The sequence below is a fragment of the Onychostruthus taczanowskii genome, unplaced genomic scaffold (assembly GCF_017590055.1).
Source record: "Onychostruthus taczanowskii isolate IOZ18803 unplaced genomic scaffold, ASM1759005v1 scaffold37, whole genome shotgun sequence".
Classification (NCBI taxonomy): domain Eukaryota; kingdom Metazoa; phylum Chordata; class Aves; order Passeriformes; family Passeridae; genus Onychostruthus; species Onychostruthus taczanowskii.
The window spans coordinates 6,300,452-6,326,038 of NW_024501126.1; the positions used below are offsets into that span (position 1 = coordinate 6,300,452).

Here is a 25,587-nt window from a genome sequence, read left to right on the forward strand (position 1 = left end):
AGGAGGAGAATGTCAGCGGGCCCGCTGGGCGGGCTGGGGGCTGTGCGCGCCCGGAGGGGCTTCTCGCACCGGAGCTGCAGGTGCCCGGGCCCCGCGCCCCCCCCACCGCACCGGGCCCGCCGTGCCGCGGGGGCCGGGCCGGGCCGGAGCGAGGGGGGACCCGTGTGAGGCGGCGCGCGCGGGTGCCCCTTACATAACCACGGGGAACGGGGAGCGGGGGGGGAAAGGGGGGCGGTGCTGGCAACACCCGGAGCGGGGCTGGCATGGGCCGTGCCGGGACACCTGGGCCCGCCGGAACCTTCCGCTGGCTGCGGCTTTGCCTGGGAAAGCGGGGGCTCGGGGGAGAAATGAGAGCCCGGGGCGAAAAGCAGCAGGCGGGGCGGCGGGAGAGGCGGCGAGGAGGGCACTGCCCCCTGCTCCCTCCTGGCCGGTCACCCTGTCGGACACGGCCCTGTAGCCCAGGGAGCCTTACATTTCCGCGTTTAGCTGAATAGTAATAGCTGCTCCTTTCGCAAAGCCGACTTTGTTACGTGTGCTGGGCAGCCTGCTTGAAAAATTGAAATACGCAGCAGCTGACATGTGTCTCTTTTACAACAGAGTAATACATAGTCACTTATCTAACTTTAAAAAAAAGAATTGTCAAAGATATCATAGTCATGAGGTCGGTTGTATGTGTAGTATCCATTTCTAAGGGTATTGCTTTATTTGAGATCAAGCATGGATATGTTTTGTCAGCGCTTTTGTTATGCTTAGATCATCACAAAATCACGGAATCTTTAAGGTTGGGAGGGACCTTTGGAGTTCATCTACTCAAAGACCCCTGCCAAGGCAGGGTCACCTAGAGCAGCTGACACGAGAATGTGTCCAGGTGGGTTTTGAATGTCTCCAGAGAGGGAGAGGGACTGTGTAGTTCAAGCAGGTACTGAAGAACTTCGACAGATCAGGACTTCATATTGGAGCGTAAACCAAACTAAATAAAGCATGTTTGTTGTGCTGTTTCTTGCAGTATTTGAGCTTTGTTTGTTGCCTCAAACAATGAGTGCAAATACATATTGCAGTAGCAAAGCAGTTCCAAGGAAAGCATTTTGCATCTTGGCTTTTGTTACTTTGGCAGTATTTTGAATGTAGCTTTTTATCAGATGTCACTTTATTTTCCTGCTTGAGAGGATTAAACAAAAAACGCTGGAAAAACATGAACCACTGGATGAAATAAGACAACGCCTTTGTAGTAGTGTCCTTTGGGTTGTGCTGTAGACATCTTTAATACCCACGATCACTGATGGTTTATCAAAATATTAGTGTTTCTTAAGTCTAACATTAAAATTGCTTGCTGCAGCTCTGTAGACCAAGTCACTTACAGTGATAAAATCAACAACAAAGTGAAACTTTGATCGCTTGTCCTCTGGTTGCCCAGAAAAACTGGTTTTTTTGCAAGCTGTGAAGTGGATACTCAGAAATGACCTCCTGATTTTCCAACACTCCAGTAGCTGGTAAATCCATCTCAGTGGATTTAATTCAAACAGCATAGTTGATAATTTGTTACAGGCTGTTACCAGTGGTAGACTTTGATCATACCTGACTTAAGTAGGTGAACAGATCAGCAAGGCCAAGAAAAGGAGGTTTTTAGTTACATCTTTAAAGCATTGTCTTCTTTAACTAAATCTTTGTGTTAAATTCCACACTTGAAATTTTGACTTTTCTGGTTTTATATACAAGCACACACAAAGGCAGATACATATGCAGCCTTAGATATTATATTGTGGCCTTATCAATGTTGCCCTCAAAAGCTCCCAGTGGTAGCATGAGAGTAACCGGTCTATATACGCACTTTCCATAAATACCACTAGAATGTTACAACTTCTTCTACAGTTTCAAACCCCAGATCCTACTATTAGAACTTCATGCAGCTTGCCAGAACGCTGAAGAGACTTCCCAAGGTTAGAAAGCTCTGAACACCAGCGGCAAAGACTGTCCTAGTGCCTTGAGGAAGAGGAAATATGATATTATTGTGTGCTTGAGCTTCTGCTGCAGAGTGTCAGGTGGACTTTCTGAGCTGGTGATTGTCTGATAACAGTACTACAGCTGTTGTGGTTCTGATGGGCTTTGTGCTTGACTGAGCTGTATTGTGGAGCTAGAAAACTGAACGGCATGGTGAGAGCTTAGATAAGAGAGGCAGTCTGGGGTCATGGTCAGACCTCAGTGGAAGCTGCTTCACCTCAGAACGAATGTGAAAGTTGCTTCTCTGCAGCACCTGAAAGCACCAGATACCAGGTTTTGCTGAAGAGAGGTAATTCTGGTTCTTTCTAGATAAATCAGCTTGTTGCTAAATAACGTAATCTTCACTTTTTGATATTCCAGTGTTGGATTCAATTGGAGAGATAATAGGCAGTGAATCATTCTTGTGGGGAACAGGAAAGAACTTATTATTCAAGGTCATTTTTTCCAAAACATGTGCCTGAAGAACAGGATGCGAAGTGTGTGTGCACATAGAAAAATAGTGGCTCTTGCACTGTGCAATTCTCTTTGACCATGGCTGTAGGTTATAAAGTGCATAGCTTAACACATTGACCCTCAGCAGAGTTTATTGATTTGAAGCTATCAGTTGCTTAACAGTCCAAACAACTACACTCATAATATGTTTATTTGGCTTTATAAGACAAGTGGAAATATCTAGAAATTATCATAGCTTTGAAAAAATAAAATTTAGGTTTATTTTAGTAAGGTAACAGGCACTCTTTTCTCAAGTAAAGAATTCTTTTGCTCACAGGAATGCAAATTGCTTTTTCCCAAACGTTTTGACTATAAGTGAACAGTTTGCTGTGAGAGTCAACAGGCCATTAAATGGACAGATTCAGAGAGCAGTGGGCACCCTTCAGGGAACAGTGTGCTTTTAGCTTGCTTGCATTGGTGCCAGAGGATCCTTAAAGCAGTGTTGGTTTCATGTGCTGTCTCATGCTTGTCTGACCCCTTGTGAGGCTGATCCAGCCTACAAAGCTGTCCTCTTGCTGCAGTGAAACAGCTCTGTTGGAAAGAATGTGGTGGGAGGTGGGCATGCCACAGCGAGTGGGTAGGGCAGGGCCTGCCTGTCAGTGGGAGTCCTGTCCTGTGCGGCCATCTGGAAGTGCTCTGGGATAAAAGAATCCTTTTTTAAGTGAAGTAGCAGTTCTGATCATTCTGGTCAGCAGAGACTCCTGATGTTTGCAGCAGTACTGCAAATCATTGCTGCTACACATGGCAGTGATGGAAGCGCTCTTTATGTCTCTGTGTAGCATCACTGATGTGATATTGAATACCTGTTTCTGTTAGTTCTGGGTTTTCATGCTGCATAATGAATTCACTCAAACAACACTTTCATAGATAGGAAATTGTTCGAATTTAATAATTTGAATTCTTATGCTTTATGTGTAGAAACTGTCCTAATGGTCTATAAACTATGGATATGGTCATAATGTGACTTCTTTATAGAAAAAAAAAATCAGTCTTTGGTGCCTTTTGGAAGTTTTTCTAGAGAAGCATTAACTTTTGAAGATTTTGGCCAAGAACAAAGATAGGTGATCCAGACTTGGAATTGCATATTTTCAGTATTCTCACATCAGCTGGTATTTTTTCTGACAAAGATCTCTGATATGCATGTGTTCTACTGGAACAAATATGCATGTTTGCCAGATAGTGGTTGATAGAGAAATAATTAACAAAAGATAAAATCTCAAACTCATATATTCTATAAAAATCAACATTTTATGTTCACTTCCCTAATAGGTGTAAAAGGAAGAGTCAAGGGAAGATATCATGCATCTGTCAATAAACAGATAAAACTCGATTATTTTTTTTTTTTTTTTTGTATTTAATTGTGTGTTTAGAGCTCTGGCTAACTGAATGGTATTTAAAATAGACATCTGGTTTTTAGAGGGAAAGGTTTATGTTCATTTCTTTATTCACAAAACCTCTTGCAACCATTAGTTGCAAGAAAATGTCAAAAAGAGGAAATAAAGAAGGCGTGGGAATATGGAAGCATTACTGAAATGATGAAATGAGAAATAGAAAGTGGTTTTTCTTAGTAGACAATAGGCAATCTCCAAGTTGGGGAGCAAATTGCAAAATACCTGTGTCTGTTATTTTGGATTTTTTTTCCTTCCATCAAGAGCACCAAGGAAATAGTAGCAAATTATTGAGTCATTGTTGGACATTATTAAACATCCTCTGTTCAGCCTCTGTTTAACTTTTTCCAAACTGAGATGGAAATTTTCTATTTCAAAGTATCGACATTCAAGAAAATTACCCTTTAACAGTTCTTATGTTGTTTTAGTGATAACTCTTTAGGCAGAAAACACATCCTCCTCTAGTTTTACTGTGTCTATTTCCTAGAAATCCTAAAATTTTATAAGACGTGTTTTGAGTTTATGTAACATGATCAGGCAGATAATGTTCTTGTTGCTCTTTTTGGTGATCTCTCAGTCTCTGTCTTTCATCCTCTTTTCAATTTATTCTGGCTTCATTTTGCTACATGGTGAAGCCAGTCTCTGTCTTGCATCAGATGAAATCTGTCTTTCATCCTCTTTTCAATTTATTCTGGCTTCATTTTGCTACATGGTGAAGTTTCTAGAGTGTAATTGTGTAATTTGTCTTGAAAATTCGAGTTCTTTAAGCAGCAGTGTAATAAGCTTTTTGTCCTTGTCAGCAGATATCTGCAGAGTCTGTCGGTCGGAAGGAACTCCCGAGAAACCCCTTTATCATCCATGTGTGTGTACTGGCAGTATTAAATTTATTCATCAGGAATGGTGAGTTCTGTGTATGTGTGTTTCTTAATTTTTTTTTTCTGATGAAAACATATTAGCATGTTTCTAAAAATACTTCAAGTCTTCAGGTTAACTAGTGGAAAAAAAACCTCAATTTTCAGTGGAAACGTGTTTGGGGTTTTGATGTTGTTTACATGATGATTCATTACAATTCAGGAAAAAATTAGTAATTATATATGGAAAGAAACCACTGATAATTATTTGTGTTTGGGACTGCAGTTCTGATTGTATGTCAGATTTATGAAAACTAAGTAGAAAAATCGGTATGTTGGGGTTTTTTTGCCCACTTATAGTTGTGAACGGAAGGAACATCAAACCTCACAGGAAAAAAAAAAAAAAAAACAACACCATTTTAGTCATTTTGAGGTGTGTTTGATCAGGAAGTGCTAAAGTAAAAACTGTAGTTCTGGTCTATATGGTCATTTCTGCTTTTTTGTCATTTTGAGGTGTGTTTGATCAGGAAGTGCTAAAGTAAAAACTGTAGTTCTGGTCTATATGGTCATTTCTGATGGTATTGTAATAGTCCTTCTTTCACAAATACAGCAGTTCTAAATCTTAGCTGTGTGCATCTATATGTCATAACATGAAGTATTTATAAGAACTGGTGTCACTGGTGGATGTCTGTGCCACAATGTCTGATCAATAATGTACACAAAGAATGTTCTTTATCAACACTGTGACACATGTCAGTTTACCTTTTTCTACTGTTTGAAACTTAGTTCATGGCCTAAATGGACTTGATAATCATGCTAATTTAAGTCCTGCTTGACAGTACAAATACCCTGATTTAAGTGTGAAAGCAGAGAATTGGTGTGTTTTCCTTAAAGGAGGGATAGGGCTGAGAGATGTATAGCGTGTGTTAATGTGATCACTTTTTATTGCAGCTTAGTTCAGTGGCTTAAACACAGCAGAAAAGAATACTGTGAATTATGTAAGCACAGATTTGCTTTCACACCAAGTAAGTATGTTTTACTTGCTCATATTTTTTTCAGAATTTTTCTCATGTAATATCTGTGAAGTGATTACTTTTTCATTCAGTGTAGTAGATACAAACTTGGGGTATAACTTCTGTGTTCTTGTTTTAATTGCAGTTTTTACGCATGTTATTGCAGACTGTGAGTTGCTTAAGTAATGGATAATTTGGTTCCTTCATAATCTTAAGTGAGACATAAAAGAAGTATTATTCTGTGCCTTTTTCTGACAGCCTTGGTCCCATTCTTTTGCTGCCAACATTACAGTGTGTTGCATGTTTTCAGCTTCATTGATAAATTTGAGTTTTTGGAAGTCTGAATGGTAAAGTAAAACCATGGCAAAATTTGTATTTGAAAGGCAGTTTTCAGTTACCTTCAAAGGATCTACCTGCAGCACTAATACTTGGCTTCTGTCAGTTTCAGTTCAAGGGATCTTGACAGATAATACAAATTATGATTATTCCACTTACATTTCAGTCAAGATATGCTAACTAGCTGGTTAGCATATTAAATTGCCTTTTATGTTAGATACAACTAAATAGGTTAGGCAACTTATGATGAAGAATATTTATATAGTTCTGAAAGGATTTTTAATTACATTTTAACTGATTGTAGTGGGAATAGGTGAGGTGGCAGGCTAGTATTATTTAGTGTTGTCAGTTTATTGCCTGTTGAGCAGGTAAAGTGGGTTTTATGCTACATTTTTCTCTTTAAATTTACGGATTTATTCCTGCTCTCCTCTCACCTTTTTTGTGTGTTGGGTTTTTTTTCCTCCTAGTTTTGTGCTGTGGTAGAGAAAACTGAGGCTAAGGTGGTTTAGTTCATGTATTTTCTGTTCCAAAAATCCCTTAATGCACCTTCTTTCTATATGTTGAACCTTGGTATAATGTATTTCTGCCAACAGTTAATTGAACACATTAGACCATCAGTGAAATATGTAATATTAACTCTGTCTTGGGAGGGTAATAGTGTGTTTTGTGTTGAACACAGCAGAGCTTTCCAGTTATTCTTAAATGCTGCAGTGGCCTGCATGAGGAATGTTAGAGATCATTTGCTTGCAGGTTTTATTTGTTATATATTTTTATAAAGGCATTCTATTACTTCTGTATGGAACTTTCACAAACTAAAAGTAATATGCAGTTCTGAATCTCCCTGCAAGCTAATTAGCCACTTTCAAAATTGCATACTGTGACTAGGTCCTCTACAGAATTCAGCATGCAGGACCAGAAAATGGCATTTCAGTGATTTATTAGTTAAGAAAGAAGACTTCCTAGTTTTGTATGAAAATAAGAAAGCAGATCAAAAAAGTTTATAGTGTTTTCCTTGGGATCTAGGAAAAGAGGATGAGCGATTCTAAACTAAATACACTTTATATGTATGTTACTGTTGATAAGAGGAAGCTTAGTTACTGCCCTTATCGACAGAAGTATTCCTGCAGAAGTTAATTCTTTACTGACACTGCTGTTGCCAGCACAGCTTGTAATGTACTTGCCGGTTATGGACAGGGGAGAAAACTTAGTTAAGTTATTGTGGCTCAAAAAAATACCATTTTCCATAGGAGCTTTGAAATTGGTAATAAGGAACCTCTTTCTTACTCAAGCATGTGTCCTCATGGAGTGTGTCCTCCACATTCAGCCTCTAGTAAAGGTCTGCTTATCCTCTGCCACACACTTGTCACTCCCCTGACTGAGCAGGCTCAGCTGATAAGGTGTCCTTCTCAGCTTTCCACGTTGCAGTGTGCTTTTTCCTACCAGGCTTCACACAATGGTAGCAGGTCAGGTACCCTGCACAGATTCCTGGTGCCCTCCCTACCCACTGGGTCTTGTTTCATTGTTTCCCTTGTACCCAATACTCATGCAGTTATGGTTTCCTTAATTTCTCTTATCCTTCTTTCTTTGGAAGGTAATGTGGCTGTCCAGTGTGGGAACTGGATCTGCTTGTAGGAGCAGGGAAGGAGTCACAGGTGCTAGAGAGAGAATGATAAGGCAGAAAAAAAAGGGACTTATGTATGTGCCAGTCATCTCAAGCAAAGTTGGATCTGGCCTGTAGGTCTAACACATTTCCAGATAAGTCGATTCACCACAGGATGTGGTCACATAAACACTTGCATGTAATTAATATCTGTGCTCCAGCAGACAAGCACTAATAGTGTAATAGAGTATTAGTGCAGTAATACCAGCAACTCCTCTCTTATTTAGCTTGGTTTGCTTGCTAAGGCTGTTGCTGTCATTCTGTTAAAAATGCACCATTGCTAGTGTAACTTCTCATGTATGGAGAATTTATAAACTATTTCTAGTGCATTATTCTCTAAGTTCTGTAACATTTTGGGATTTTTTTTTAGCACCTGAACTGCTAGCTTAGTTATTGCTTGGAAGGAAGGAAAAAGGAGAAGATTCAACTTGTATTTTGGCTGGACTACAAAGGAACAAATTTTTCTTTTGAATAATAGCATCATTCTCTAAATGTGTTTAGTCATGTAGGTACATTACTCAATTTCGAATGCATTCTTTAAAGCTAAATTTTTAATGTTTTAAAATTAATTCCTTTTCTGCAGTTCTACAGGTTAAGAATTAATACAACTATGAAAAAAATAGCTTTTGACAATTTTTGATTGTCAAGGTACTTGCTCATTTCTGCACTTCCTATGCAGCTTCATTGCTGGTATGTGATTCATGCAATGTCACAAGCTTAGTTAAAACAGGCTGTAAAACTAAAGGAAGCCATATGAGTAGGGTGTTCCTTATCATGTAATTTGGATTTACATTATTGAGGGATATATTAAACTGATTTCTTTACCTGTTTGTTTTGATAAACTTTTAACACAGTAGTCCATACCTTCAGAATTTCTAGAAAGGCTAATTTCAAAAAATAAACTTCTGGAACAAAATACTACGTGCTGACACAGAATTCAGTGTGTCTTCTGCCATCTCGAGTGTGCAGAGTATACACACAGCTGAGATTTATATGAATGTTGTTTCATATATATGTTAGAGCTGTACTTGCCTGAGAAGGAGTGGAGTTTTTCTCCTTTTACCTTAGTGGTCTGAAGCAAAGCCTGCATGTGTTTGGAGGGTGTAAAACACTCAGGAGCTATCAAGTATATGGTTTTTACTTATAAGTTACACAGTCTTATTGCACAATCAGTGCACGAGGGTGACTGAGGTGGCATATAAATGGCTTGCAAATGTAGTAGTAAATAAAGAATCTATGGGTAAGAGGGTTGCAAGTGTGATGATTCTGTGAAGTAGGTTAAATGGCAGCTTCTGAAGGTAGGCTTGTGTTTTCCCTACCTTATTTGTGTCAGTGTAATAGCAGATTTTTTGTCATATTATCTGTTTTGGAGAAGGAAAATTAGTAATTGTGTTCCTGGAAAAGTTAGGCTTACAGGAGGGGAGGGGAGGGTAGAACAAAACCCCTCCTCCTGAAAACAACCAACCAAACAAAAAAATCCCACCTAAATTTAGGATTCACAACTAAATTAGCAGTTACACTGCATAGGTGTGACCTAAGTATCCAAAAAGCTTTCTAGTAGTTTTTTATGACCTGTACAGCTCAAAGAAGTTGAGCTAAACCTATGAAAAACTCACCCAAAGTCTGTTTGGATTTCATGCTGTAATAGGAAAAAAAAAACAAGATATTGTTTCAGTTGGTCTCTAGTAGAAAGATTTTCATTTGGAGAAACTGTGGTAAATAATGCAGGAATTTGCTTTCTCAAACTGAGTTAGGAAAGATTACTGGGATGGAAAGTAAGGGATGGAGGTGCAGTGAGGAAGATGCGTGTGCGGAAGCGAATGGGATGGATGGATGCTGTGGTGCAGGGTCAAGGTCTCAGGCCTCAAAGTGGTAGTGGGGAGGGGGTACAGGGAGCTGTGTGGACAGAAAATGGCGCTGGGTGAAGGACACAGGTGGGGAGATAAGCTGTGAAAATCACTGGCAGCAAGCTTCAGTGGTGCAGGGTGCTTGAACACCAGGGGTTCCTGTCATACTAGGAATTCCTGCATTTCATGCACCTGAGTGTTGCAGGACATAGAAGGATTTTACCTTATCATCATAAAGCTCCTCATGGAAAAAGCTGTACAAATTTTGAGGTGTGCACAGGACAGTGCACAGGTAAAACAGCTTTCTTTCCACCCTCAGCTTCTGATATCATCAAAAATTGCCAAATTGTTAAAATTTGGGGAATATAGCTTGTGTTCTCTTAGTAGCTACATTGTGCTTTTATTTGAAAAACCTCTGTTGTAATTCTAAAGCCTTTAGAAAAGTGAGCATGCAAAAATGCCAACTTTTATAAGCACTTTCTGCTTTAAGTTAGGATGGGCATTCTTTCTTGTAGCTCGTTGTGTGTGTTCAGTAATTCCTGGAAGGTGCATTTTTAAATTTTTTTAATTTCAAATCTTTCCAACTGAACAACTTGTCCCTAAAAAATAAATCATTAATACATAGTTAATATTTTCTGTGTAGTCCTTGTTGAAAAATATTGATCAAAATACATTTTTTGAAAACAAGAAAGCTCTCAAAGTATCTGCTGAATTGTGTATGAGTGGTACCATAAATATTTAACAGATATACTCTAAATAGATATTCTTTTGCACCCTTGACAAAGCTTTTTTGTCTCCTGTGGCAGAAATTTTCCAGAATGTTTGTTCATTGTGAGCTGAGATCATTAGTTAGACTTCGGGTGGCATTTTCTATGGTTCCAAATTGTTTACTAAATCTGTTTCTGTAACAAGAAAATTGTAAGATGATGTCGAAGTATGCTTGTGTCCTGCTTTCAATTCACTGCTCTGTGTTCTCACAGCTACAGTTCCCCAGTGTTATACTTTTAGTCCTTTGTTTCATGAATTCCAGTTCCCTGCCAGATACCTGGTGAATAACAAGCTTTGAAATTTCAAACCAGTCACTACTTGTCTCAGGGGTGCTGTATTGTTGTTACTTTGTGTCAGTTATAATCCACATATTGCTGAAATGCACCAGTCTCTCCCCATTCTTTGACTGTTTCTGGATGTTGATACTGTTTGTGTGTGTTCTTGAATTCTCTTTACAGTACAGAATCTGAGGGAAATAGCCCTGGAGAGAAGAGAATTTCTTTTTCCTGTAGAGGCTTCTTCTCTGAGACTAGTAAAAGGATGATTGGGAATGTAGGTGAAGGGCTGCAGGTAGATAGCATAAAGCAGTATGTATTAGACTCTTAAAGGATTGCTCATGAGAGGAATTGAAAACTTCTTTCTATTTGTTCTTATAAAAATTGAGTTTCCTTATGTAGTTAGAAGTAGGTAAAGTTTTAAAAGATAGTCCATAATGTTGAAGTCTTCAAGCACAGATGTTTCCAACATAACAAACATCCAGGCAGAAATGTCTTTGTGCAGCTCCCAAATTATCTTATTTTTTCAAATCTGTTATTGATAACTGTGCATTACCGCTTCTTAGTATCCATGTAAATGTGTAGAAACTAAGTACTAGTAATGAAATTGTTGCATGTTTTCTACTTGTTTGCAAAAGAAGACCTCACAACTGTTTTTCTTGGCTTTTGAGTAGGGATGGGCCTATGCAACATACAGGTGTTGAGTTTAAAAAGTCAAGAAAATTTAGTATATGAGAATATCTGTGCAGGATGAGAGATTTGGATTGTGCTGTGTAATAGGAGCGTCCTTACAAGAAATTCTGCCAGATATGAAACAGATATCTGTTGAAAGTCAGTCATGGTGTGTAAATTTCAATGTCTGTGGATACTTAATCAGTTTTCTTCAATTTTCCTCCCTGTGTGCTGCTTTTATTTTGCTGGGGTTTTTTTTTGGTCTGTTGGATGGCAAGTAGGATCTAAATATCTAGCACAAGCAAAGGGATAGTGTGCAAAATTGCTAATTGCTGTTGCTCCTCATGCCACGTCCATGAACTAGGTTTATAAATAACAGACAGAGGAATCTTTGAGGTAGTGTTGAGTGAGAGTGATACTGATTTTAGAATCTGCTTTTTTTTGAGCTTATTTTTAGGTAATTGGAGTTTACAGTTAACAAATAAAACTATTAAAAAAACTTCTCTTAGGTCAACAACTGGCATGGAGCTTATTAATTTTCCTATTCCTCTCAGTACACAATGAAACAAATGTATTATGTGAATTTTTTTTGTTGTTTGTTTGGAGTTGTCTCTTGAGAATATAAAATATGCTTATTCTTCTAGTAAGCTTTTGTCAGATGCAGTTTGTAGTTGGCAGGACTTTTACATAAATGCTTCTCTAAAGGACAAACTGTTTCCTAAGTGCCTTTTCTACACAGTTTATTCCCCAGATATGCCTTCACGGCTTCCAATCCAAGACATCTTTGCTGGACTGGTTACAAGTATTGGCACAGCAATACGATACTGGTTTCATTATACACTTGTGGCCTTTGCATGGTTGGGAGTAGTACCTCTTACTGCATGTAAGTATTGATTTTCTGTACATAACGCTCTTATACACAGGGAAATGTGCCACTTCCTGAAACAAAGTTTTATGAGACCATTATTGTTCATTAAAAAAAAAAAAAAATCAAAGATGCTATTTCATTTATTTTCACTGAGAAATTCTACCTGTTTGACTCTTAAGCCAGTAGTGCAATGCAAAAAGATCTTAAGACATAGGAGAGAATGCATGAAAGAGCTTTTAAATGTCTTACTCCAATAAAATGCCTCTTCTCAATTATTTTCTTTAAAATCTACATGAAAGGTTTTATTTATTAATATTAGGATAGAAGGGTTGTCCTATTTTTATTAACCATCTCTAAATGAAAGTGCAGGGGGTTTTTATATGAGAAGTAAAATTCCTTTACAATCATGGTCAAGTTGATTTGTGAAACTCTTAAATCTCAAAGTCACGTAAGTAGTAAAGGAATTCAGTAGAAAAGAGAGCGCACATTTAAATTACTCTAGTACCCAGTTTGAAATTTACTTTCCATATAGAGATGGAAAAGGAACTATGGATGTTTCAACAAGCTAAGAATACTCAGAAAATGGAGAAAGGCAGAAAGAATATAGTGTTCAGTCAAGGCAATAATTAGAAGTGCATCTTTACAAACCATAATATGTCCCTTGAACAAAAGAGCAAGGGAATAAATGCATCTCCCCAAACAGTTTCTAGGTATGTTCTATGTTTTTATTTGTAGCTGGCACAAATAAAATAAATGCAGCTGGCTGTAGTTTGAGAATAGCACAATATTGGCATCACCTAATTTTCTGAAGTAGACCACATATACTGATGACCTACTTTTTAAATACACATCATGATAAAAAGCTGATGTTTATGAGCATCAACTATTAATTCATAAAATATTTACTTAAAACAGATGATGAAATGGTGATGGTCCTTGCAACATGATATCATAGCACTAGAAGTTTATACACATTCAAAATACGATTGAGCAAATTAAAGGGGGAAAATTGCATCAAGGATTAATCAGCTGTGAGATATTTTGGAATAGGAAGTGAAGCATATGAGAATGTACTGAAGAAGTATCACAGCAAATATCTTTAACCTTCTTCCATATTCTTCCTTAGGCATCCATTAGCGTGACCAGTGAATCTTGGGTCTAATCTAGTATGGCATTTGTGTCAGTATTTGTGTGTGTACTTTTAAAGATGTGCAGCTAAAATACAGCTTTGTTTCATGTGGTTGTGTATGATCTTGAGTTCTGTTCATGCATTGAAAGTTGAGATTTTCTTCCGTGTCATAAATTTAGTTAGACACCCGGTAGAATGAGGGTACCTGGGGGGTTCTTTCCAAGTGAAGCTATAGCCAAAATTGAATTTATATCAAACTTCTCTTTACTCATGCAGGTCGTATCTACAAGTGCTTGTTTACTGGCTCTGTGAGCTCACTACTGACACTGCCATTAGATATTCTGTCCACGTAAGTGCTTCAGCAGTTTGATACAAAAACCTGTTTTAGTCAGATTATCCTGAAAACAGTAACTTTTGAACCTAATGTCTCTTTCATCCAGTTACATTTGTTATCTTCTACCATCATAATAAGCAACTACCCATTACCCTTTGCACAACCAGGTGTATGGACAACACCATTACGATAGAAATCATTTCACTTTGGAGTTCCATTATTCAAGATCTTTGGAGCTGGAAAACTGACTTCACAAAGCAGGCCCTGGTTAATGAAAATTTGTATTTGATGTCAGGAAAACTTATGCAAAATTACACTTAATAACTAAAAAAAAAATCAATTTCTTATGGTTTAAATCAGATACCTAGTAGAATATTATGAAATGTGTTGCTAATAATGTCACTTTCTGTTTTCTTTGTTGCATTTTTATATTTTGAATTTAATTTTATCTATTCTGAGTCTCTTATGTGAGAGGGATTATTTTTTATCAGATTTCCTTCTAGCTGATACTTGGATTTTTAATGCTTCAATCAACATCTGCTATTGCACATTGTCTGTCCTTGTCCTTTTTAAATCAATTTTGCCTAAAGAATTAGTAAATACCAAACAACAGAATTCCATGCTTACTTAAATTCAAGCCTCTTACTTTCTCATTATGTTGAACACAAGGAACTGAAACTGAGTTTAAGTAGAATCATCTGCACATCAAGCAAATTTGGATTTAATGTTCTCTATGGTTCAGCTAAGTCATCTCAATTGGGCTATTTGATTTGAGAAATCAGGTCAAGTTGCATTTAACTTATTTTCATTATTGGAAAGAAATGCTTGTTTCAGTCTAATAGCAGTGTATTTCCGATTATGTCTGTGGTGTAGATTCTATTTTTATTTTTCAGAGAAGAATTTGAAACAATTGAACCTAGAGTACCTCATGTCTATTACAGTCTAGGGAGAAAATAAGGGACTCATTATTTGTCAGATTTTAATGATGTGTGAAACTGTGTTTTGACATTTGTTTCTTCGCAGAGCCAATTACAGTAGCTTCTTGTGTCATTTTTTCATTTTGGACTTCATGTCCCCATGGTACTCACTGTGCTGTGCAGGCACAAGTGTGTAAGGGAGACCAGACTGAGACTTGTTTGGAGATGGCAGAGTACTATGGTGCCGTGTTTCTTACTTATTTTTAAGAAGATATTGTAGTTTTACAGTATGTTTTACAAGGAGGTACCTGAAATTAGGGATGAGAATTGCTTAGGATTATTTAAGTACCTCTTATAATGCATGAAACCCTAGTTTTGGTTGGCTGGCTGAACTTTGATTTGCTGCGGCTATACACTTATGTATGATCTGAATGATTAAGATTTTTAAGGTGTAGAGATAATATATGAGGTAAAATGCTACCTGAAGTGTAGAGCAGTTGAAGGGAAACCCTACAGTTCCATTCTTCTGGTTCAGGTAGCTCAGCAGATAAAATGCTGAGGTGGACTGGATATTTAGCCATTTAAGCAAACCTCTTACTGTATCAAACCATTTACTTAGTGACTATTGTGATTCCTTTGCTGTTCTGGAAGATTGTTTTTTTCTGGGCTACTCTCTAGTGTTACCAGCAAAATGTTGTTTTTATTAATTTTTTTTAACAGGGAGAACTTACTGGCTGACTGTTTGCAGGGCTGTTTTGTGGTGACATGCACTCTGTGTGCATTTATCAGCCTTGTATGGTTACGTGAACAGATCGTCCATGGAGGAGCACCACAGTGGTTGGAACAAAATCAACAACAGCCACTCAATGGTGTTGGTCAACAAAATGAGGTAAAACTTACTGTTCATTAGTTCACAATTAATTTAGAAAATGTACTTCTGGGAGTAAATACTTTATCAGAATGCAGTGATGTTATTTTACTTCATGGTACCTTTATTTGCTAGTAGAAGTTGAACACTTTTTCCTGTATAAACTCACTGACACCACTGTTATGCTTTTAAAGTTGTTTTATTGTGTAGCATTGCATAGATTCTTAGCTCTGTATCTTTACCATTTTTAAGATAATTTTATGCACATAAAGCTGAATTCTCAGGCATAGTCAATGAAGACGCAGCTTGCTTTTATTTCGTCTTTTTCATAAGTATGCAGGTAGTTCATGAGGTAACAATTCACTGTTCTCAAAGCAATTGGAAGTTCTGTTGACATCACTGAAGTTGGAGCTTCTCTGCCCTCCTCCCACTCCCCACACATGCGTGTGCACTCCTTCAGTGCTTTCAGGAGCCTCTTAGGTGAAGAAGTGATCATATAAGCAATCCACACATAGGGAAGAAATAATTCAAAATGTTGTTTTCGTTTTAGTAACTGTCAGTTTTTAAAAGACAGAGATTCTCATCTTGGTGACTGACTGAGTTGGCCTTGAATTATCATCTTTGTCATATAATGATAATTTCCATGAGAGAGTTCCCCTCTATTAAGCACTGGTAAAACCACATCTGGAGTGCTGTATCCAGTTTTAGGGTCCCCCAGTACAAAAGAGGCATGTACAGACTGGGATGAGTGTAGTGAAGGGCCAACAAAAATGATTAAAGGACTGGAACATCTGACATGATGAGAGGCTAAGAGAACTGGATTTAATTTGAAAATGGGAATGCTCAGGGTGGACCTTTCCAGTCTGTATGAGAGCCTGATGAAGGGCTGTAAAGAAGGCAGAGCCAGGGCTGTCTTGTGGTGTTGAGTGACAGGACCACAGGCAGTAGGATTAAATTAAAATGCAAGAAATTCCATTTAGATTAAAAAAAAAAAAAAAAAAAAAGGGGGGGTTTTGCTTTTTTTTTTTTTTTTTTCATGTACTACTACTGTGATCACTTACTGGAACAGGTTGCTTAGAGAGGTTGTAAAATGTCCACCTCAGGAAAAGGTGGCTCAAAAGCCAAGTGGAAACAGCACTGACCTTGCCATAGCTGACCCTGTTTTGAGTAGTCAGGTTGGCTAGATGATCTCTAGAGGCCCTTTGCTACCTCAGCTACTCTGTAAAGTTATCTGAATATTTCTTTTCCTGTTTTTAAAGGTTTAGTGTTCCCAAGTGTAATTCTTATCTAGAAAATATATTATTGACTTTTTTTTAATACTGTTTGGCTTCATATATATACAGGATAAAAGCATGAAGAGAGCTTGATCAATTTAATCTAGTACTAAATCCTGTTTCTGCAGGCTCAGGCTGCTGTAAATGGAGGTGTTGAAAATGCTGTGCTTGATCAACCTGCTAACCCAGCTGCTGAGAATGTAGTTGTAGGTGAGAACCCTGAAATTCAAGAGGAACAAGTAGATGAAGAGGAGGAAGATAATGAAGATGAAGAGGATGCTGTAGTAGAAGATGCAGCAGATGCAAACAATGGAGCACAAGGTAACAGGTGACTCAAAACATTAATGTTCTAGTTCTTACTAAATATAAATTAATTGAATATCAAACTGTCGTAATGGAAGGAAGCTGTGTAAATTCCCACTTCAGCTTATTTATCTTGCCTTTGCAAATTTCATGCATTTTAAGTGCTGAAGCATCTGCTTGCTGAAAAGCTGTCAGCAGTTACAAGATGAATATTATGCACTCAAGTCTTTTTGTTCATTTAGAACATGATGTGGAGTGGTTACATCTTGTTTTGAGTGATCTAACAGCTCTAAAAATGGCCATTGTCTCCTCAGATGACATGAACTGGAATGCTTTGGAATGGGATCGAGCAGCAGAAGAGCTTACTTGGGAGCGAGTGAGTAAGAATAATTTTCTTGAATTTAATAATTTAGGCTCATACTTGAAGTGATTTGTAGTATTGGTGTGGTAAAATGCATTTGGGATAGATTTGGAAATCATTCTTTTGCAAGAGCCTTTAGTGACCCAGAAAAGTTGTTACATTATAAACAAAATGTTATTATGTTCCTTCTTAACCATTAAAGAAAGCTTTTTTTTTTTTATTTTAAGTGTGGTAGCAGTTTATAAGTATATAGTAGTAGCTTAAAACATGTTTTAGCAGACTTTTCTGAAGTCTTCCACTTGGTGAGGTATAGAGCTGACTTGTAGCTTGCTTTGAGGACACTGGGCCAGATTAGGAGTGCAAAGGTGTTGCATTAGATGCACTTCAATGCTTAATCTTTGTATTCATGGAAGCATTAGACTAAAGAGAAGGGAAATGGAAGTTTAGGTTTCTTTGCAAAAAGCAAATGTGTTTCTCTAAAAATGGTGAAGCATTTTAATGTAACATGGTTTCTGTTAATGTTACAATGTTTCTGTAACATTGTTTTTGGATCACAAATTCCATAATTAGAGCATGACATGCATGTATACTGTAATCATGGAGTAGTGTAGAGACTTGAAAATTAGGTTTTTGTAGCTGGTCTAGAAGTAGCCAACTTCTGAGTTCAAAGCTCACCACATGCAGCAAAATCTGCCTGATGGTAGGTGCAGCAGCTTCATGTGATTCACCAGCATCACTACTAGGCTGTGGTAGAGTTGTTGCCTTGATTGCAGGGGAGCAGAAATACAGTTTTCATCATGAGTGGCACATCTTGATATTTGTTTTGTATCTACCGAAAGCTTCTTGGAGTGTTTTGAAAGATATTTCATCAAAAAGGACATGCATAAATTCAGGTTCCTGAATCACTCTGTTGTTTATTTCAGGATGGAAGTGCTGTATTTCTGAACCAAATTTATTTGCTAGAAAGTGCTGATATATTCCTAACTGATGATATTTTGATGCTTTTCCATGAATATACAAGTCAGTTTCATAACCACTTCCAGTGTTATGTGCTGACATAGGCAATAGATGTGTAGTTGACATTTAGTATCAAAATGGGGGTAGGCTCTTCTATTATGTCATCTTGTAAAAATACCATGCAAATTTTCTGAATTTTCAAACATTTTTGCATCTCAGTTTGATTTGTAAAATATGTGCTACTCTTCTATCTTGGAACTTAGTGCAAAGTCCTCGTACAAAAGAGCCTTGAACGTGGAACTTTACAGCAGTAATTGTGGAGTAGGAGTGTCTGGATTGAAATAGTAAGATACAAAGAAAAAAAAAATCTCCCCCCCCCACTTTGAGTGTAATGGATGCTTTATTTTTGACTGCTTTGTGGATACTTCCCTTAACAGCTGTGCTGAGTGATGAAGAATTTGTTTCCCATCTTCCCTAGATGTAAAACAATTCTTTTCAAAAGTTAATAGCATACAGTATAGCAAATTACCCTGTTAGTTGTTGCTTTTATACATCGAGGGTAAAATACTAACTTTTCTCAGTGCAGCATAAACTGGTATTTTGCAAGTAGGATGAAACAAAAATTTGTTCTTCTATTTAAATACTGAGTTGATTAAACATGTACTTAAATAGCCATTCAGTCACTGCAATATTTTGTAAATACAAAATCTTTGTCAAAGTCTTCCAAGTCCTGGAGAGAAACAGCTTATAAGTTAATTGATTCTGTGTTTGGTTTGACACATAGATACATGTGTATTCAGATATTCCACATGTATATCACTGCCTTTGAACACCTGAGTTTACTGTGTTGAATGAGAACTTTGTTTCTCTCTTTATCGGTAAGAGTTTATGTGCTGGTACTGTTGGTTGAGCCATTAAAAAAATCTTGACTGCATTGGACAATAAAGGTCAATGTGAAAGAGGCTTATTTTAGATTCGGGTTAGTTTTTCTAATAAGTAAAAATCACTTTCTTATCTTCACAGATGCTTGGACTTGATGGATCTCTGGTTTTCCTAGTAAGTACAATCTTGCTTTTCAAGAATTTGTACAGAAGGATTTTTTGAAGTACCTGTATTTTTTTAATATGCATAATTGTATTTGAAGTCCTTTTTTTTCATATCATATATACATGTCTTTAAAGAGAGTTTCATATGATGTCATGTTCAAGCAAACTGGGTTTTTAGGAGTTTCACAAATTAGTGGTGTGTGTGTGGCATAAAAGTGGAATTTCTTAAAAGACGTAGATAACTTTGGATCACTTACTCCACTGTAAATAAAAACTAGACCTTTTAAAAAGCACACACTGAAAAGACATACGTGTTCTAACCTTATGTTTTGATCTTAGTTATAATTAAAATACAGTTCTCATTCAAATATATTTTTTGTCGTAATACCACCATAACACCACTACATCTAGTGTAGCCTAGATTTTAAAATCTAAGATCTTCAGTTGACTCTATTTTCAAAATACTCCATCTTAGAATCATTAAGTTTGAAAAATACCTCAAAGGTCATTAATGTCTCTTCCTTAAATGTGATGCCTTAGGTTTATAATTATGTTATTAGTCATTTACCTTAAATATTAATATCAAAAGAAGTAAAAATCCAGGGTACTTGTGTCTGAGGTCACATATTAGCTAAAAGTAATATTAAAAAATGCTGTCATTTCTGGAGTCAGAGCTGTCAGTTTTGTTAATGTGTTTGTTGTGACAAAGACTAATTGTTAAAAGTTCAGATGAGCATTTTCTCATTTATAAAAAAAGTATCCACACACATTTAATGTAATTTTTTTAAAAGATGGAACTATTTGTATAGATTTTAAAATAAAAGCTTACTTTTATAAAATGTAAGCAAGAGTAAGTGTACTTATCTAGATAAATGTTCATGAATGTAACTGAGCTGTATGTTGGAGCACAAACTTCCTGGCTCTAATGTGAAATGTGCAAGTTCTGGTGATAATAGACTATTGAAATAAGAAGTTGATATAAAAGTCAAGTCACTTATTTAAAAGACTGACATTTATATATTTCTTGTCATCTTCCTTCCTCTTTCCCCTGTACTCCTTACAGGAACATGTCTTTTGGGTGGTGTCTTTAAATACACTGTTCATACTTGTCTTTGGTAAGTATTGTTTGCTCTTAGGTTTTAAAATTATCCTTCTTTGTGAATTGGTAGTGCAGGTCTATTTTAAGGCTGTTCTAGAAAAATGAAGATGTGACCTCTAAAAACAACCAAAAATGAACTGGCAATATGAATAATAAATATTTATTATTTTCTAGTTTCGTCATTTTCATTTCTTTAAGTGATGAGATTTAAAGTAGGAAACCTAGCAGAACCTTAACCATGTCAACTAAAGCACAGAAAATATTTATTTCTAATATTGTTGAATTAAAGGAGGAATCTTAGGGAATTTAATTTGCGAGGAAAAGCAGTACTTTGCAGAATAGCTAAGATTTTTTTTTTCTCTTCATAGTTTTTACTAGATAGAGTTATACAAATTTTTCCATTAAAAATCCATTCTTGGAGCTCAGACTGAAAGGGAGGCAGGTGTGCAAGAATGTAGCATTTTAGTGACAAATAAAACATTTTACACTTCAAAAAATACCAGACAAAGATACCACAAACTTTCACTTGCTCTGAATGACCAGTTTAGAAAAGAATTTTTCATGTTGCTTTGGTGTTTTTTCAGTGGTCTTTCTTGGCAGAAGGGTTTGAGGTTGCCAAGCTGAAGTTGTACTGTAGATAAGTTTTTACAAAGTTAAAGCTCATGACACTGAACCAGTGATTTGAGCATTTAGATACTGAAACAGCACAGCAAATCAAAAGAAAATAAACATAAGTACCTTGTATGTTTAATTCTCAAGAAACTGTAACTGCTCTAAAATAAGAGGTGGGAAATACTTGAATTATTTTTTTCTGATAATTATTCTATTTTAACACGTAGTTATCATAAGATAATTGGATTTTTTTAGCTGCTATAATAAGTAAGCTTTTTTACTAAGTAGATAATAACCATGGAATTTCTAAACCATAGATTAAAATTCAATAATAAGGAAGTAATAAGAATGCTTAATAAGGCTGTCGTATAGAAACATTTTCAGTAGCTGCCTTGCCTAGGGGGAACTCGCAAATGGAGAAGAGAATGACTTTCCTAAGTAAGCAAGAGGTCTGGGAATTTAATATGTGCCTCTCAAGCCTATTTTTAGTATCTTTCCCATTAAGTAACACTGCTTAATTTGCAATTGCCAAATCTCTAGTAATTTGTAATTATAGTACTTGCTAAAATATAAAACAGAAGGAAAGTATTTGTAACATTAATTAGTGGTCCAGAAATTCTCTTTGGACAAATTAATTCGTTTCAACATAATTAATATTTTCTATAGCTCATTCTAGTACTCACAGAGGAGTTTGTACTCTTTTGTGCTTTTTTTTTTTAAGGAATCCATTAGAAAATGTTTTAAATAATGTTATTTAAAAAACATGACAAACTGTGCACTATAATTTCATAAAATTACAAAAATGCAACTTTTAAGTTATTAGTCTGATATCTGTAGGAGTTGTGATCTTTTTCATCTCACTTTTCTGTCTCTTGTTCTTACTGGGCAGGGAGAGTTCAGTTCCTCCCTTTATCTTTTACATGTTTGCTTTTCCCAATAACTGCTGGTTTTCCTAAAAGAGACATGAAAACTTTTCTTATCATTGATTAGGGTAATATGAATCCTGCTAAATCTTTTCCTGTAGTTTTTTTTTTTTTTTTGTTGGTTTGTTTGTTTGCTTCTTGGGTTTTGAAGTTGGATTTTTTTTTAATGTTGGTCATACGGAAATGAGGAGAGAGAAAATCATCACACTTTTCATTTGAGGGAATTTTTAGCCTGTAGTAGTTCCCAGGGTGGGCTACCATGATGTAGTGAAGACAATATAAGTGAAAATAAAAGCTTGCCACTTCTGCAGCCCCTTCACTTTATAGTGATGCACTCCACTCCTATAAAAAATGGATGTTGAATTCTGTAGTCCTTCATAACTTGGTTGGAAGACAACAACAGAGCAAGATAGAATAACTAAAAAATTGATTTTGTTGCAAGTATGCAGGTTTCTAAAAATGGGGAAGTGCTGTGTTTTCTAATGCATTTCTCCTGAAACCTCAGAATGGTCAGGAGTGGGTTCTTAGGAATAATGAGCAGTTTTCAGTACATCAGTTCAAAGTAAAAGATTTCTCTTTTGCTCCTCATCGCTTCACTGGGTGTCATTTTTCTCCCCCTCCTCTTCCCTCTGAAAATTTCTGCAGGGCTTGCATTTTCCACAATATTTTAAGTTTTCCTAAGAATTAAAGCACTAGAACTGAAGCCTTGCTAAAGCAAGTCCCATCTCACCAGGCTGTAAAATGGCTACTGAAGTCTTTTAGTGCACGGGAAAGAATGAATAGACAGCATAGGTTGCTACAGGAGTCTGGGGCAGATGCCAGCCTAGTACATAACACTGAGAAATGGAATTAATTTACAGAGTACAAGATGAAGTAAGAAGGAAAAGGCTGTCCTCTTATTCTGTGTAGTTTTATATTGTTTTAGTTTTTAAGCACAAATTCTGTTCTGATTTTCAGTGTTCATAAAATTATAGGAATCTAACTCTTGCAAATATTTGCACATAAATTAATTTTTGTATTTTTTTCATAAAATTTATGAGAGGCCGAATAATACCATGGTGCAATATTCATCCTGCAAATAAGGCTTCATTACCAGTTTTCATGGCCTTTTTTTCTCCTTTCTGCTTACATTATTCAGCATTTTGTCCATACCACATTGGTCACTTCTCCATTGTTGGCCTGGGCTTTGAGGAATATGTGAGTACTGTTTTATAATTTCAAAATGAAAAATAAACTACCACTGTTTATTCAATCACAACATTTTTGTAGCATCTTTCCACTTCCGTTTGAGGTTGAAAAAGTAACTTTGAGTATGTCTTCTTGCTAGTCTTTCAACCTTTTTGAGTATATGATTAAAAATGTTGTCACACTCTTTTCCACTTCCTAAATTATTTACATCTCAAGTAAGGTTTTTACTGTTTGTAAAAACTGTGTGTGTCTTCAGGGGTTTTTAACAGCCTCTTGTTCCCTGTGTACATTTTAAACTTGTTTACTAATTTTCATAGTGGATGATGCTAAGTAGGGGAAACTAGGGGATAAACAAAACAGTGTAAGGTGGCACTTTTTGTTTCATATATTGAGATTGTTTTGAGTTTGAAGAAAGTAGTTGTAATGTAAATGTAAACATTATTTTTGATGAGTAAAAAAATAGTAGTAAAAATAGTATGTAAAAACTAGAGAAACTTGTCATTCTTCTTGAAGAGTTGAAATTTGGAATTTATCTTAGTAACACAAAATGGAGATGTAGTCTTCTAAGAGACTGATAAACTTCCACCTTTTTTCCTCTTTGCTCCAGGTCCAAGCATCTCACTTTGAAGGCCTGATTACAACTATCGTGGGATATGTTCTTCTAGCAGTGACTCTAATTGTTTGTCATGTATCCTTTTGTCAGTAGTTACCTGGTTCAGATTTATGTGTAAATAATTTTTTCTGGCTGTGCTTTGTGGAGGTGCAGACGTGATGCAGGTGCCCTTAACTCACCATTTTTCTCTGCTCTTTTGGTGAAATTAGAAGGAAAGGTCTCTGCTGTTCTCTTGGAGATTCAGAAGTTGTCAGTGTGACTGCCTACTTTCAAATACTTCACATGCTTAACAACAATCAAAGGCTTTTATGTTTGCTTGAAGGTCTGTCTGAGGAGAAGGGTGTAGAATAATTTTTCCTCACTATCCATAGGCTTCTGCTGTGGACTGTAGTTGCAGCAGAGAGATTATAAAAGGAGGTAGGACAGGAAATTTATTCAAATATTTTTGATCCTGCCAGATTTTTTGAATAAGAATTATTTTAGTTTCTTTGTTACGTCTCTGAACTACTGACAGTTTGCAGCAAGAATTTCTTTCTCCTTATTACTCTTTCAGAGAAAACTACTTTCTCATAGTGATGGAAAATAAAGTACTGGAAGCTGGAAGGATTTATTTGGTCACAAGTAAGAAGGCTTATATGCATTCAAGCTGCATATTTCTTTACATGAGCTTCAATTTGAAAGAATGTGTACTTGTTCCCAGTTTTCTGTTGAAAAGTAAATGAAGTTAACATCGACTTTCTACATCAGTATACCAGTGTGCAGTGCAAGTGTAACACATTAGTAGATTAGCATGTAGGTTTTGCCTCCTGAAAAAAAATCCCAAAATAAACTCCCAAAGTGCAATTGCATCTGTCTTTCCTTGGAAAAGGTGAGAATTTGATTTAGACAGCAGGGAAGGGAGAGCTACTATTTAAAGTAGGCCTGCAGTTTTTAACTTACTTATTTGTGGCAGATGTTTTAGTAAATATTTATTTACTTTAGATGCATGTTTGAGGATGTTACTCAGCACACCAGATTGTGACTACTGGAGTCACAGCCAATTTTGAAAATAGAAGCCTGATAATACACATACTTAGTATTTAATTTTTGTCTTTTATAAAATTTCCTACTGCTAAAGGCAGCATAATATAGTGTTTGATATTAGACTGTTACAAAGTGCTTTCCAGTGTTATTTTCTTGACAAAGCTATTCAGGGTTTGGCAGCTCTTGTTAAGTTTCAGCGATCACGTCGTTTACTAGGAGTTTGCTATATTGTTGTCAAGGTAATCCTAATTTTTTGTGTGGGGAAAAAAACCCTCTCAATTTAAACTGACATTATAACTTTCTTGACAATTTTTGGTAAACTAGTGAGATGTTATTTTCTCTCTTTTCCTAAAGGTTTCCTTGTTAGTGGTGGTTGAAATTGGTGTGTTTCCTCTCATCTGTGGCTGGTGGTTGGATATATGCTCCTTGGTAAGAACAGAAACAAATAACGATGAAATCTTTTGTAACTCTTCCTATTTGAAGAAAAAAAAAGTTCTGATGAGAAGAGAGCTGTTAATATGAGTTTGACAGCACTCTTCTGTTTTCATAAACAACATTTCTAGAGGGAAATTTCCATGGTTTTTTAGGTGCTGCCTAATGCTAATTTTGGGGTTTTTTATGTTACTAAATACAAGTTAACATGCTATTACTAAAATAACAAGATCCTAATCCTTTTTAGTGCTGTTACAAGACCACTGTGATAATGAGCTTACTTATAGGCAAACTTGAGTGCTGAACAACTTCTTTACGTAGCCATCTTCTGTGGAATGGT

At 36.5% G+C, this 25,587-nt stretch overlaps 1 protein-coding gene across 2 annotated transcripts in view; it reads left to right on the forward strand.

Moving 5' to 3' along the window:
• Positions 1-25,587, forward strand: part of MARCHF6 (membrane associated ring-CH-type finger 6) — a 45,352-nt gene that overhangs the window by 171 nt on the left and 19,594 nt on the right. The window contains exons 2-14 of one of the 2 annotated variants that reach the window (XM_041411685.1): positions 4,682-4,778; positions 5,681-5,754; positions 12,040-12,183; positions 13,574-13,646; positions 15,269-15,437; positions 16,819-17,011; positions 17,308-17,369; positions 19,335-19,367; positions 20,421-20,472; positions 23,130-23,188; positions 23,787-23,867; positions 24,986-25,054; positions 25,170-25,244. In XM_041411685.1, the coding sequence (XP_041267619.1) occupies positions 4,682-4,778; positions 5,681-5,754; positions 12,040-12,183; positions 13,574-13,646; positions 15,269-15,437; positions 16,819-17,011; positions 17,308-17,369; positions 19,335-19,367; positions 20,421-20,472; positions 23,130-23,188; positions 23,787-23,867; positions 24,986-25,054; positions 25,170-25,244 (1,181 nt within the window). Of the gene's footprint in view, positions 1-4,681; positions 4,779-5,680; positions 5,755-12,039; positions 12,184-13,573; positions 13,647-15,268; positions 15,438-16,818; positions 17,012-17,307; positions 17,370-19,334; positions 19,368-20,420; positions 20,473-23,129; positions 23,189-23,786; positions 23,868-24,985; positions 25,055-25,169; positions 25,245-25,587 lie in introns of those variants that run through there. The other variant, XM_041411686.1, reaches the window with a different exon arrangement.